General features: G+C 47.9%; 1 protein-coding gene and 1 pseudogene across 1 annotated transcript in view; one reads left to right on the forward strand and one right to left on the reverse strand.

The window, feature by feature from the left end:
* Positions 1–9,634, forward strand: part of LOC107195728 (transmembrane protein 180) — an 11,492-nt gene extending 1,858 nt beyond the window's left edge. The window contains 5 exon segments of the mRNA XM_025047241.1: positions 284–962; positions 965–1,005; positions 4,615–4,769; positions 6,458–6,541; positions 9,311–9,634. Of these exon segments, the coding sequence (XP_024903009.1) occupies positions 284–962; positions 965–1,005; positions 4,615–4,769; positions 6,458–6,541; positions 9,311–9,437 (1,086 nt within the window). The 3' untranslated portion in view covers positions 9,438–9,634.
* LOC112480287 lies at positions 3,571–3,686 on the reverse strand (annotated as a pseudogene).
* Positions 9,635–11,668: the final 2,034 nt, after the last annotated feature.

An 11,668-nucleotide genomic window follows, 5' to 3' on the forward strand; every position in this document is an offset into this window, starting at 1 on the left:
CTGCTTCTTAGGGTTGTTTTAAGGATTTAATGAAAGAATTTGTGCACACACCGGTACAGCGATGCCCAGCGACGAAGCGAGCCCACACGGGCTTTCTGAGTGGCATTAGCTGCTATTCCTAATGTGTCCGCAGGCGCGCCCCCTGCTGGTTCGTAGGGCAATGAGCTTTTTTCTGACGGATCTGCCTGGGTTCCTTCACATTAAGTAAATAAACATCCAGGGGTTATTTTCATCCTTATAAACTGCACTGAAATCATCTTGTGTGTGTTTTTTTTTCTCCTAGATAATTTTAATGATCTGGAATGTCCTTAATGACCTGAATGGGTATTTTCACAGCAACTCGAAGGTCAACTGCTGTTCCTACCGCCACAGCTGTGTTTTGTATGGTGCCCCTTTCTGCGCGCTGGCCTTCCTGCTTCCTTGGTTCCCTTGGAAACACTATAGCGAAGGTGACTGGCTCAGTGGACTTCACCTGATGGTGTCCTTATGTGCTTTTGACAGCACGCTCACCTTCGTCCAGCAAGCCCAGTGCGCCCTGTTTGTGGAGATTTTCACTAGACACGAAAGTCAGCTTCCGCTTATGAAAATTAACCAGACAGCCGCACTCGTGGCCTCCACCAGCATCCTCTTCTGTGGCCTCCTCTCTGACAATCTGGAAATTCTGCTCAATTTTCAGGCCGCTGCCATTGGCATTGCCATCCTCGCGGCTGCCAGCCTTTACACCGGCATGTACCACCTGCGGCGCTTCGAGCCCAAAAGAAGCCCCAAGGAAAACTTTTTCTCAGAAAGTGAACAGGAACTCCCCTGGACCTCCGTCATCTCACAGATGAGACAAATCCTGACCCAGAAAAACTTCTGCCTCTTTCTGATAATGAATTTCTTCCAAGTCTTCCACTTAACCTTCCTCCGTAACTTCATGATGATCTTCGCAGAGGGTCTCATTCCCGGAGAGGTTCTGCCCTCTTCAGGAGCGTCTGGTACGGGGCGGGTTTTATCTGCCCACAGGTACGTGGTAGTTCGTGTATCTTCCTGGAGGGATCGAGGATTTAACTCTCACCTGAGTGAGGAAATGAAAAACCTGACTCTGTCGATAGTTTGAAAAAAAATGACACATTTATTAAGAGACCCAAAGATTCAGAGCCCCTGACGTACAAGATTCAGCAGAAACATAGTGGGAAGAAGAGATGAAGGGAGGGAAGGAAGGCGGAGCCAGTGAGAGCCGAACAACGAACGTGGCATTTTAAACATTCGAGCTTTTGAATTTCATTCCCCTGAGCTTTGTCGTTTAAGCCTCAGCAGAGCTATGACGAAAATCAGTGGCTTTCTGTGAGCGTGTCGCGTTGCTTTACCCTGGCGTCTAAGATGCCAGTGACCGTTACAGGGAGAAGAGTGACTCGAGGATCTTTGAAGCTGGGTTGCAAAACACTTGGCTCACAGGCCATGTCGCGCCATTCCAGAATGTCATTAAAATTCCACGGTCATGACAATTATCGTAGACGGCGTGCCCGCCTCCAAAAATGACCGCAGCGTGCTATTTTCTGCACTGTTTGAAGAGTAGATTAATCGAATTGCCCCCCTTAACCTAAGTATAGCTTCCAAAAATATGACAACCTGCCTGAGATATGGGTCTTTCTTGTTTTCATAATTAAATCCTAAAATTCATTACGTATACTCATCAGATAAGAAGTCATTCTAGCTAGACGAGTTTTTAGTGTTTACTAACTTTTAAAAATATTTAAACCATGTGAGACAGAAATAGTTCTAAAATATTTTAAGTGTTGCCACCCTTTCTTACGCAAAGTCTGCGCGATAGAACTTGCCTTTCTGCCATCAGCCCAAGCCCCGTGTCATAGTTCGGTTTCCGGATCTGCCATAGTAACGGTACCTCACGCGTATTGGGTGTTTACCGTGTGCCATGGACTATGCCAAGTGCATCGCACACGTTGTGTCATGAGGTCCTCAGACCACTTTCGGGGGAAGGCTTTTATCCTTACATGCTCAGCCCCCAGAGCTGAGCATGCTGCGATTGTCTCTAACACGGGCTGTGTTCACCTGGTTGATTTAGCAGAGCATGCCAGGGAGGATGTCATTTTCAGCTTAGCAGTGTGGCCGCAGGTATGGTGTGTGCACAATAAGACGACACTCTGCCCTCACCTTAGGGCACCATGAGGTTTATCAAGCTGTTTGCTCTCACATTCACTGACCCCAAACGAAAGCTGCTGACTTCCCACCCTGCTGGGTACTGTCAGCTTCTAGGCTATATATATATCTTTCCACTTTTAATCACAAACTTGCCTGTGGTATCGTCTTGTCTCTAGGCAAAAAGTTTGTTAAACTCACACGTAAAATCAACTTTTTTAAAGGGTAGATAGATTTGTTGTGAATAGCTTCGCTGAGATGTAATTCACATATCACACAATTCACCCACTGAAAGTGAATAATTCAGTGGTTTTTAGTATCTTTACCGGGATGTGCAACCACCACCACAGTCGATTTTAGAACATTTTCATCATCTCAAAAAAAAAAAAAGTATCCCACACCCATTAGCTGTTGCTCTGGCTGAGTTGTTCGACCTCTCTGTGCCTCAGTTTCCTCATCTGCAAAACGAGAATAAAAATATGAGGATTACACGAATTAGAACATACAGGGTGCTTAAACAGTCCCTGGCACAAACACCCGGGAAACGTCGGCTCTTGTTAAGGCTCAGAGCAGCAGATGCGGGTTAGACCCAATGTAGGAGCAGCACCGCCTCGTCTGCGTTTCGATTCCGGCCTCGTTGGCATGGGCTTGCTGGCGCTGGGTCTGGGGCGCACCCCACAAGCGCCTACACGGGAAACGCGAGTGGAGCCCCGAACCCTCAGCCGGTAGCAGGCTTTATTTTAGTAAAAGCAAAAGCGGCTTCTCATGGTTTTTGTTAGATTACTCAGCGCTGGCTCCTTCTTTTTACGTTTTGGACGTAAGGGTAACTAGCAGTTCTGGAGCACCTTGTCCGGAGTATGTGGCAGGCAGAGACAGAGCTGGGGGGCGTTAGTTGGAGGAGGCGACTCTTCGGCGAAGTGACCCGTCTGAACACACAGCCAGCCCCGTGACGTGGCCTGAACCCAGACCCACGCACGCCTGCCCTCAGCATCTCGCACTTTCCACTCGGCTGGCCCGTTTCTCGTGTTATTAATTTCCTATGTTTTGTTTATTTGCCTATGAGAGAGTGGGCACAGGAAGCTTCATTTCAGTGTGTGAAGTGTGTCATTGTACAGTGTCAGTGCCCTGTGTGGGCATGTCGGGGGATGTTGGGGCATGTCGGGGGATGTTGGGGCATGTCGGAGGATGTTGGGGCTTGCCAGGCGTGTGTGCTAAGATTATGACAGCGGTCACGGAGTCCTTGTTTTTAGTGTCCAGAACATGAGCTCTTTGCCGGGTGTGTGTGCTAAGATCATGACAGCAATCACGGGAGTCCTTGTTTTTAGTGTCCAGAACATGAGCTCTTATTACTTGAAAGGAGTGAAGTAAGCCATAAACTCCGTCAGGGGAAAGAACCATAAATTCTCTTAATTAATTTATTATTATTATTTATGCCTACAGCACCTGGTCTTCCTAGGTGGTCTCCCATCCAAGTACTAACCAGGCCCGACCCTGCTTAGCTTCCGAGATCAGACATCAGGCTTGTTCGGGGTGGCATGGCCGTAGACCATGGACTGTGGCTCCACTGGGGTGTGAACCCAGGGCCTTCTGTGTGTAAAGCAGACATGCTCACCGTACACTGTGGAATCACATCCCAAAATTCTCTTTTAATTGTAATGTGTGTACATTTGGTTAGGGAAAACTTTTCAGGGCTAAACAATTTTTTTTTAATTGAAAACAAGGTATCTTTTGATCTCTGTTAATGTACATAAGTATATTTAGCATAGGCTTTTCAGTCTAGAACAATGAACTTTTTCATTGGTAGCAAGAAATGCAGGAAAAATGTAAGTCTGAGCTCTCAATACGAGTCTGTTAGAATTATGAAAATATATAAGATTAGCAGGCGACAAAACCAGAAGAAATGTACATAGAATCGTAAACTATTGTTTACCTCTGGTGTTTGATTTTAGGATAAAAAATACATTTCGGATATTACAGTAAGAACAATAGTGAAATATTTATTCATTTGTTCAATAAATGTTTGTTTTACCGCCTGTGTGCTAGGTGAGTTCTGGGCTTTCATCCCAAATTTTGAAACCTGGATTTATTTTAGATTTGAGTTGGACCTTTCCCATTACCATAAAGCACTGCCCATGGTTTATAAGTGATGGATTCTTTCACATGGTTGTAGTAAAATCTATTCATGTCAGTGTGAAAATAAAAATGAAGGAAACCATTTCCTGGTTTATTTTTAGGAAATACTATCTGTTTCTTTGTTATTTATCGAATATTACTGTCTTTAGTCAATGTTTATAGACATATGTGCATAATAGCATTTCTAACCATGATGGAAAGTATTAATTGTGTGTTTCAAGCGATGTTATAATTCAGAAGCAATTTTATGTTTTGCCGAGGACAGTTATTGGGCCGTCAGTGGGAGTAAGCACAGCCTGTGGGGTCCCATCTTAACCTGCCATCGACCTGTGTTCATTACAGTGCTTTGTCCTTATGAGCCAGTCCTGGCTGAAGAAGTTTGGCTACTATAAAATCATCTTAATTTCTTTCTACCTGGAAGGAACGGCCTCCATTGTCATGCTGCTTCTTGGACAGCGACACCATTACTTCTTGGCTCTTTATCTCACTGCTGTCATGTAAGTAAACGCCATCGCCAGAACCAGGCCTGCCTCGGGCCCTGCCTCTTGCCCTGCGAAGCACCGAAGCCTCAGTGTTCAGGATTAGCTTCTAGGCAGAGTCGTCGTATCCTTCTGCCCGATTGTCTGAACGTTGCCAGCTTTGAGGAGATGTGACACTTGGGACCTTGAGGTAGAGTTGAGGACACATGGGACCTTGAGGTAGAGTTGAGCTCCTGTCTGACCTGCTAGGGAGCCGCGTTTCATTGACGCTGTGCCTTCGCGTGCCGTCCGGGGGATGGCCGGCCACCTGCCTGGCTGCCCAGGCCAGATCGCGAAGCACCTCTGCCTTCCCTCTCGCCGTCGTCTCCCACACGCAGTGTGCTGCCCATCCGTGCTTGTCCGCCCCTGACGCGCCCTGAGCCCGTCGCCCTCTGTTCCCATGGCCGCCCCCGCGGCTCCGGCCCTCGCGGTCTGTTCGTGGCCCTGTCCGCAGCCTCCTGCACGGCTGTGCCTCCGGCCCAAAGCCCCTCCAACCCCCTCCATAGTGCTTCAAGAATAGCACAGCGTTCTCCTCGCTTTCAGGATAGACCCCAAATGGTGACCGGGAAGTCCTTTGTCAGGTAGACCCGTTCCCTCTTCGCCCCGTTCCCTGTCATTCCACGCACACTGAACTCCACCCCGCACAGAAGCCCCTCGCAGTTCCCGTTCAGACAGCTCCGTGCCTGCCGTGCAGCTGGTCGCCGTTCCTCGCCTGGCTCTCTCCTAGGTTTCCTTACGCCGCAGCTCGGGGACCTGCTGCTCTGGGTAGACTCCCTTGATCTCATCATCTGCGTGAGGCGTCCCTCCTGTGTGGCCCCAAAGCCCTCTGCTCGTCTCCGCTGTGGCATTTAGGCCCTGCCTGTGACTGTCCGTGGCCCACACTGAACTGAGCTTACTATGAGTAGGGTCTAGTTCCTTACCCCTGGGGTCCCATCATCTGCAACAGTGGGTCCTTAGAAGATGCACTTTGGGTGAGTGAGTTAATGAGTCCTACTCCAGGTCCCTGCTGGAACAGTTTGAGAAAATTTTCATGGAGACTTATCTGCACTTAGAACAAATTAGTAGTGGAGAGTAATTAATCCAAAGGATTGACTCTCTGTGGAGCTTCATCAGAACCCACGTAGATAACTATTCTTTAAGTCTGTAGTGGTGGTCCCGGCTGTACCAAATTTAAAATGACATTTGTATGGTGATTTTTTTCAACGAAAATTTTTTGCTTTTTTTTAACTTAAACTGCCTTCCCATTTTCATTGTCCTATCGTAATTAAAATATATGCCCTCTTATAGTTCTTAACTTATTCTTCATGTCGAGAAAAATATCTAATGAGTTTCTCTGGCATGTTTCATTCTTGAGAATCTATTGATTATTTAAGCAGATTAAATGAGTAAGTAGTCATTTGGGACTGAAGACAAAGCATAAAAAACATTTTTTAAAATCTCAAGCAGAAGTAGTTATTTCATTTTAAAAAGGAATTATTCATTCGTAGATATGTAATATTTTGGGCGGATAGAAGTGTGTGCCTAATTATCTTTACTTTTTTACTATATTATTTCATTTTTCCTTCTTATAAACCAAATGTTAACTTTCATTCAATATTTGATTTTTAACAAAATCTGTGCCTCCTGGTTGTAAAATTTTCACATGTGTATTTTAAAATTGTTTCTAGGGTGATCGTACAAGCTTCTTTTTGTTTATTCAACCTGCCACTAGCTGACATCGTTGATGCAGATTTATTGAAGTTCAGTCGTCAGTAAGTAGTGTATTTATTCAAGTATTAGCTACAGAACTATCACATGGAGGCAGGGCCCACGAGTCTCCAGATCTCGGTTATTACAGCCTCAAACCACGCATCTGAGAGACCGTCACAGAGGCCTCAGAGCTGGAACATCATAGGACATCCATAACCGTGTCCCTGCTTCTGAGAGGACATCGTGGTATTTCATTCCTCAGGGTCACACAGCCAGTGCCACAACAGGGTCAAACTCAGAAACCACAGTGACAGCTCAGCGTCACGTTACACGTATCACAAGTCGCGTTATTACACTGGACGATAAGGCAAAGCCCACGTTATCTTTTTTTTTACTTGAAAAAGTGAAAGCCAATAAGGGGAGGTTTTGTCCTTCGGTAGGGTTATGTGTGTTTTAGATTAGCTGTAAAATTCCCTTGACTGGCCAACGTTTTCTGACGTGTGCCTTACTGGACAGATGAGAAAGGAATGTGCCGAGATGTTCGTTATTAGCTCTGTAGAAACATGTAGACTTTGTGGCCTCTTTTTCCTTTTTTTTTAATGAACTAAAATGGAGGAAAGCTTTGCCAATCCAGCTGCTCAATCTCCTCTTTATAGAACTCCTTTCCTGTTCCAGGGTTTTGTGGCCAAGTCACATTTGCAGTGACAAGATAGTCAGCTCCTTCCAGTGTAGGTCCAGGCCTTCACTTTTGTGTCCCTAAGTGCCTCGGAAAGTGACTGGCTCTAATCACTTTTGAAACATGAATGAATTAACAAGCAATAACTCCAGGAAACATACTATAACTCTCAAATGATTTATGGATATGTCCGGGCAGAAATAAATAAAAGGTCTCAAAAACTGGAAAGGGAGGGGCACCATTTACCAGATGCAACGTGTGCCAGCCCTGTCTGGCCTTTGCCCGTCCGAGCCTCACACCAGCCTTGCGTGGTAGATGTCATTGACTCAGCAGATACCCAGTGATTGCCTCCTGAGTGTCAAGCACTATGGTTAGTGCTGGGGATATAGTACAGCAGGTCTTGGCACAGATTCTTCGGGTCATCTGATGCTCCCTCTAAAACAACCCGGGGCCACAGACCAGTTAGACACCAGGCGGCACAGCAGGAGGTGAGCGGCGGGCAAGGGAGCGAAGCTCCATCTGTATCTGCAGCAGCTCCCCAGGCCTGGCATCACCGCCTCAGCTCCGCCTCAGATCATCAGGCATTAGATTCTCATAGGAGCACTGGTCCCTGGTGCCACAAAGGTTGGGGACCGCTACCCTGAAACATACTCTCCTATGCACCTGATGTGCCATATGCTTCTCTTGAGGACACTTGTGTTTTTCTGCTCTCGTAACTTGTATTCTCACAAGTCAGCACTTTCTGTTTCAAATCTGTTCCTGTCAGGTGCACTTATTATTATAATTATGACATTTAATTGCACGTATATTTTATAAACTTAGGAAATGTCAGTGTGAAATGAAAGTTATTTCTATGAAAACCAAGTTGAATGCTTTAGAAAGACTTGCTAAAGAATAATTGTAAAAAGAATTACTTTCAAATCTGATGTGATGAGAACTGTAAATATTTTGGGGAAAAGTCATAAAAATCTGAAGGTTTTCTGTGCTCAGTCTGCCTTACAAACAACTTCAGGTTTTCTCTCTATAACTGATAGTGGAATTCGTAGATCGTGTCATATGGACACTGTACACGTGAGAGAGATGGCACAGACTGTCATCCGTGGGCCCATACTTGAAAAAAAACCCAAAGAAAAGACTGGTGAATGAATACAGTTAAGTTAGAGCAGCGTGCTTAGCGTCTGTTCTTCTGAAATGGTTGTTTTGCTTTGGCCAGCTGTCATCCCGGTACAGTCGGATTAGAACTTAATACAGTGAGGAGGGTCGGGAGTGGGCCTTGCCGTGCAGCCCCGACAGTCTGGTGGGGGAGACGGAAAGCGGTGACAGCGTGCTGTGTCATCACGGATCACAGTTATCCCCGCGTTCGGGGGAGTAAGACTGTCGAGGGGTTGACTTGCTCGAGGTGGCAGAACCAGCAGCCCGGAGAGCTGGGACTGGAACTCAAGCTCTTCACCTTCATCTCGGCCTTTCTGATCTCATCTCTCCTTTCTTCTAGTTCTTTCTCCTCCCGTTTCTTCTCCTCCTTAGTCACAAGGTTTCCGTCATTGGTTGAAAAATAACAAGATTCCAGGTTACTCAGTCAATGCTCTTGATTTATTTTACATGACATAACTTAATCATCCAAAAAAAAGCCATCCTGATATGGCAGAGTTCTTACTAGGAACACGTTAAAGATGTCCTTAGTGAAATTGGGCAGAAAGATGCCGGTGTGGGTCCCAGCTCCACTCCTGACTAGCTACGTGACCGGGGACAACTTCATCTGTTTCCCCGTCTTTCAAAGGCGTGACATCTTCCCAGTGGGTTGTATGGGGCTTAAATGAGAAACCGTCCACACAGCACACTCGGCACAGGCCAGGGCACACGCAGCTCTAATTCAGTGACTACCACGAGACTGGCTGTGTCTCCTGTTTGACTCTTAGTCCCTTCATCTAAAGAGTTAGGCCCCTCCAGCTCTATGACCCCTTATGACCGGGGGTTCCTAATCTATAACTAATAGGATAAGTTCTTGGCTCTTTACTATACTATTTCTGTTATCGTCCTATTAGATGCAGGGAGAGTTTAATAGATAAAAAAAAGTCCTCGATACATGTACACGCACGCGTACACACACCTGTCACTTTCTGCGTGGTAGAGACCCATGCTGCTTTTTCTGTTCCAGGTCACCCCTTTCCTCGGTGGTCTTCGGCACCAATGCTTTGTTTACCAAACCCGCGCAGTCTTTAGCTCCCATGGTGATGCTCTCTGGGCTAAAGCAGTATGGATATGGAGACTCGAATGAAAGGTAGAGTGTGAAACGAAACAAACCTTCGAAATAACGCGAAAGAAAGAGGAAAGCAAACTCAGCCTTTTTCGATGACGACTAGGCAATTGTCTTAGACTTTGGATATTATTAGTCAATAACTCAGAGCTTGCGTGAGCTATAATCAAAAGGGCTAATGATGTCAAGAGGACTTTAGTAAGAGTATCTTTAAGGGTATTCTTGAAATCGCATACACCGCGTATAAGTGTCTATATAATCTACACTAAGATACGTGTTGATTGCTTTATCTAAGTCGTTCGTTCTTTTGTTATCTTATTTCACAACTGTTTCTGAGGGTACTGAGGGTACAAGGTGAAGAAGGAGCCCCAAACACTGTGGTCAAGGCCTCCAGAAGCAGGATGGGGCACTGTGGGAGTCAGGCGTGAGGTCTTACCTCAGTCTGTCCAGAGCCATGGAGCACGTCACATGGGTTTTTGAGCTGAGTTTTGGAAGCTGAGTTGGATCCCATCCCAAACACAGAGGAATGTCATTCCAGGCAGAGAAGACATCATGGCCAATGTCTGGAAGCACGAGAGAACTCTGTGAGCTGTTCAATTATTCACTGCACAAGTGTCATTGATGGCCTGCCACATCCCAGGCTCTGACAGGACAGTGAGCACCAGAAATCTCTGCGCCTACAGAGCTTGTGTTCTAGCGGGAGGGAGGCAGGCAAGAAATTAAATGAGAGAGACACAGAGCACGCTAGATGGTGGTAAGTTCCGGGGTGGAGAGACCAGAAGAGCAGGAAGGTTTGGGGAAGCGCGTGTTTTATGTTTTATTTATTTATTTATTTTTTTCCTGGAAGCATGTTTTAAAGTAAAGGCCTTGCCGCGAAGTAGGTGACATGTGAATAAAAACCTGGAGGAAGATGGGAGGAACCATGGTGCCCTCTGGGGGGCAGGGTTCCTGGCAGGAAGCACAGCACTGGGGGACAGCCGTGCCTGGCACTCAGGCCTGCACAGGTGTGGCAGAGCTTGACGAGCGTGGGTTTGATCTTAAGGATGGAATGAATATTCCTGTTACTTTTAAACCGAGGACCAAAAATACCAGTTGCCTTTGGAAAGGTCGCCTTGCAGCCTGGGGAATGGTCGAAGGGAGGTTGGACGACTTGCAGAGAAGGGACGAAGGCGAATAGACTGATTCTTACATGAGTGACACTGGCATGGGCCTGAGTGGCCGTGTGCGCCGTGGAAGGGCAGGAGGCCAACGCCACCGAGGTTAAGGAGCCGGAGCCAGCAGGACTTGGCGATGTGGGTGGTGGCGGTGGCGGTGGTGGCCCGCCACGCTCTGGGTCACCTTTCGTTCTGGGAACTGAGCTGAGCGTGTGAGGGTGGTGGGTGTGGCCGGCCCCGGCCGGCGCCCCTCTGCGGGACTGTGGGAGCCCCCTCCCCATCAGCTAAGCGCAGGGTCCGCCGCACGGGGCCGGTGCTCGAGGCCCAGTCGTAGAAGCGAAGGGCGGCCATGGCCAGGGAGGAGGAGCAGACCCGGGGCGGACCGGACTCACCGCTCGCTGAGGCCAGAGCAGTGGGCGAGGGGAGGGCGCCCCAAGTGCGCTCCGGCAGGAGCGGTCTCACCGTGCCACTCGCTAGCACGGAACAAGTCCTGATGTCCCCCAGCCCGCGGACCCCCGGGCGCAGCCCCGGGGCGCAGCCTGGCGCCGGCAGGTCTGGATGCTCCCTGGTTACTGTGCTGTGCAGCCAGCTGGGAACCCAGGGTTTACGTCCTTCGAAACCGAGGCCCTAGCGACCAGTTCTTGCTGACTCGGGCACAGGTACGTGACAGCCGGACACGCTGGCAGTCTAGTCGCATGATACTGTGGGCGTTTTTAGGGGTATGGACTTAATCGGGGCACTCAAGTGTCACTTCTCTTTGGTAACTTCATGTTTGGCATCTGGCAGCCTCGCGTAGCTAACACGAATCGTAAGTGTCGGACAGAAGTCCAGAGGCCAGCTGTACGTGCAGCTGGGTGTGGCTGGGTGATCAGGGTGCTTCGAAGGTCACCAGTGTGACGAGTTTAGCACACATGTTTGTACCAGACAAAGGACCAAGGGAAAGCTGCAGACATAAATCGTATCGTAGCAGGGAAATAGGAATCGGGTACAGATTTCCTATTTCCCTGCTACAATACGCGGCACTGCACGGTTCAGGGGTGTCGCTCGCCCTCTGCCCCGCAGGGAAGCTGGGCGGGGATTCCCTGATGCGGGTAGAGAAAGGCTG

The sequence above is a fragment of the Pteropus alecto genome, unplaced genomic scaffold (assembly GCF_000325575.1).
Source record: "Pteropus alecto unplaced genomic scaffold, ASM32557v1 scaffold15, whole genome shotgun sequence".
Taxonomy (NCBI): Eukaryota; Metazoa; Chordata; class Mammalia; order Chiroptera; family Pteropodidae; genus Pteropus; species Pteropus alecto.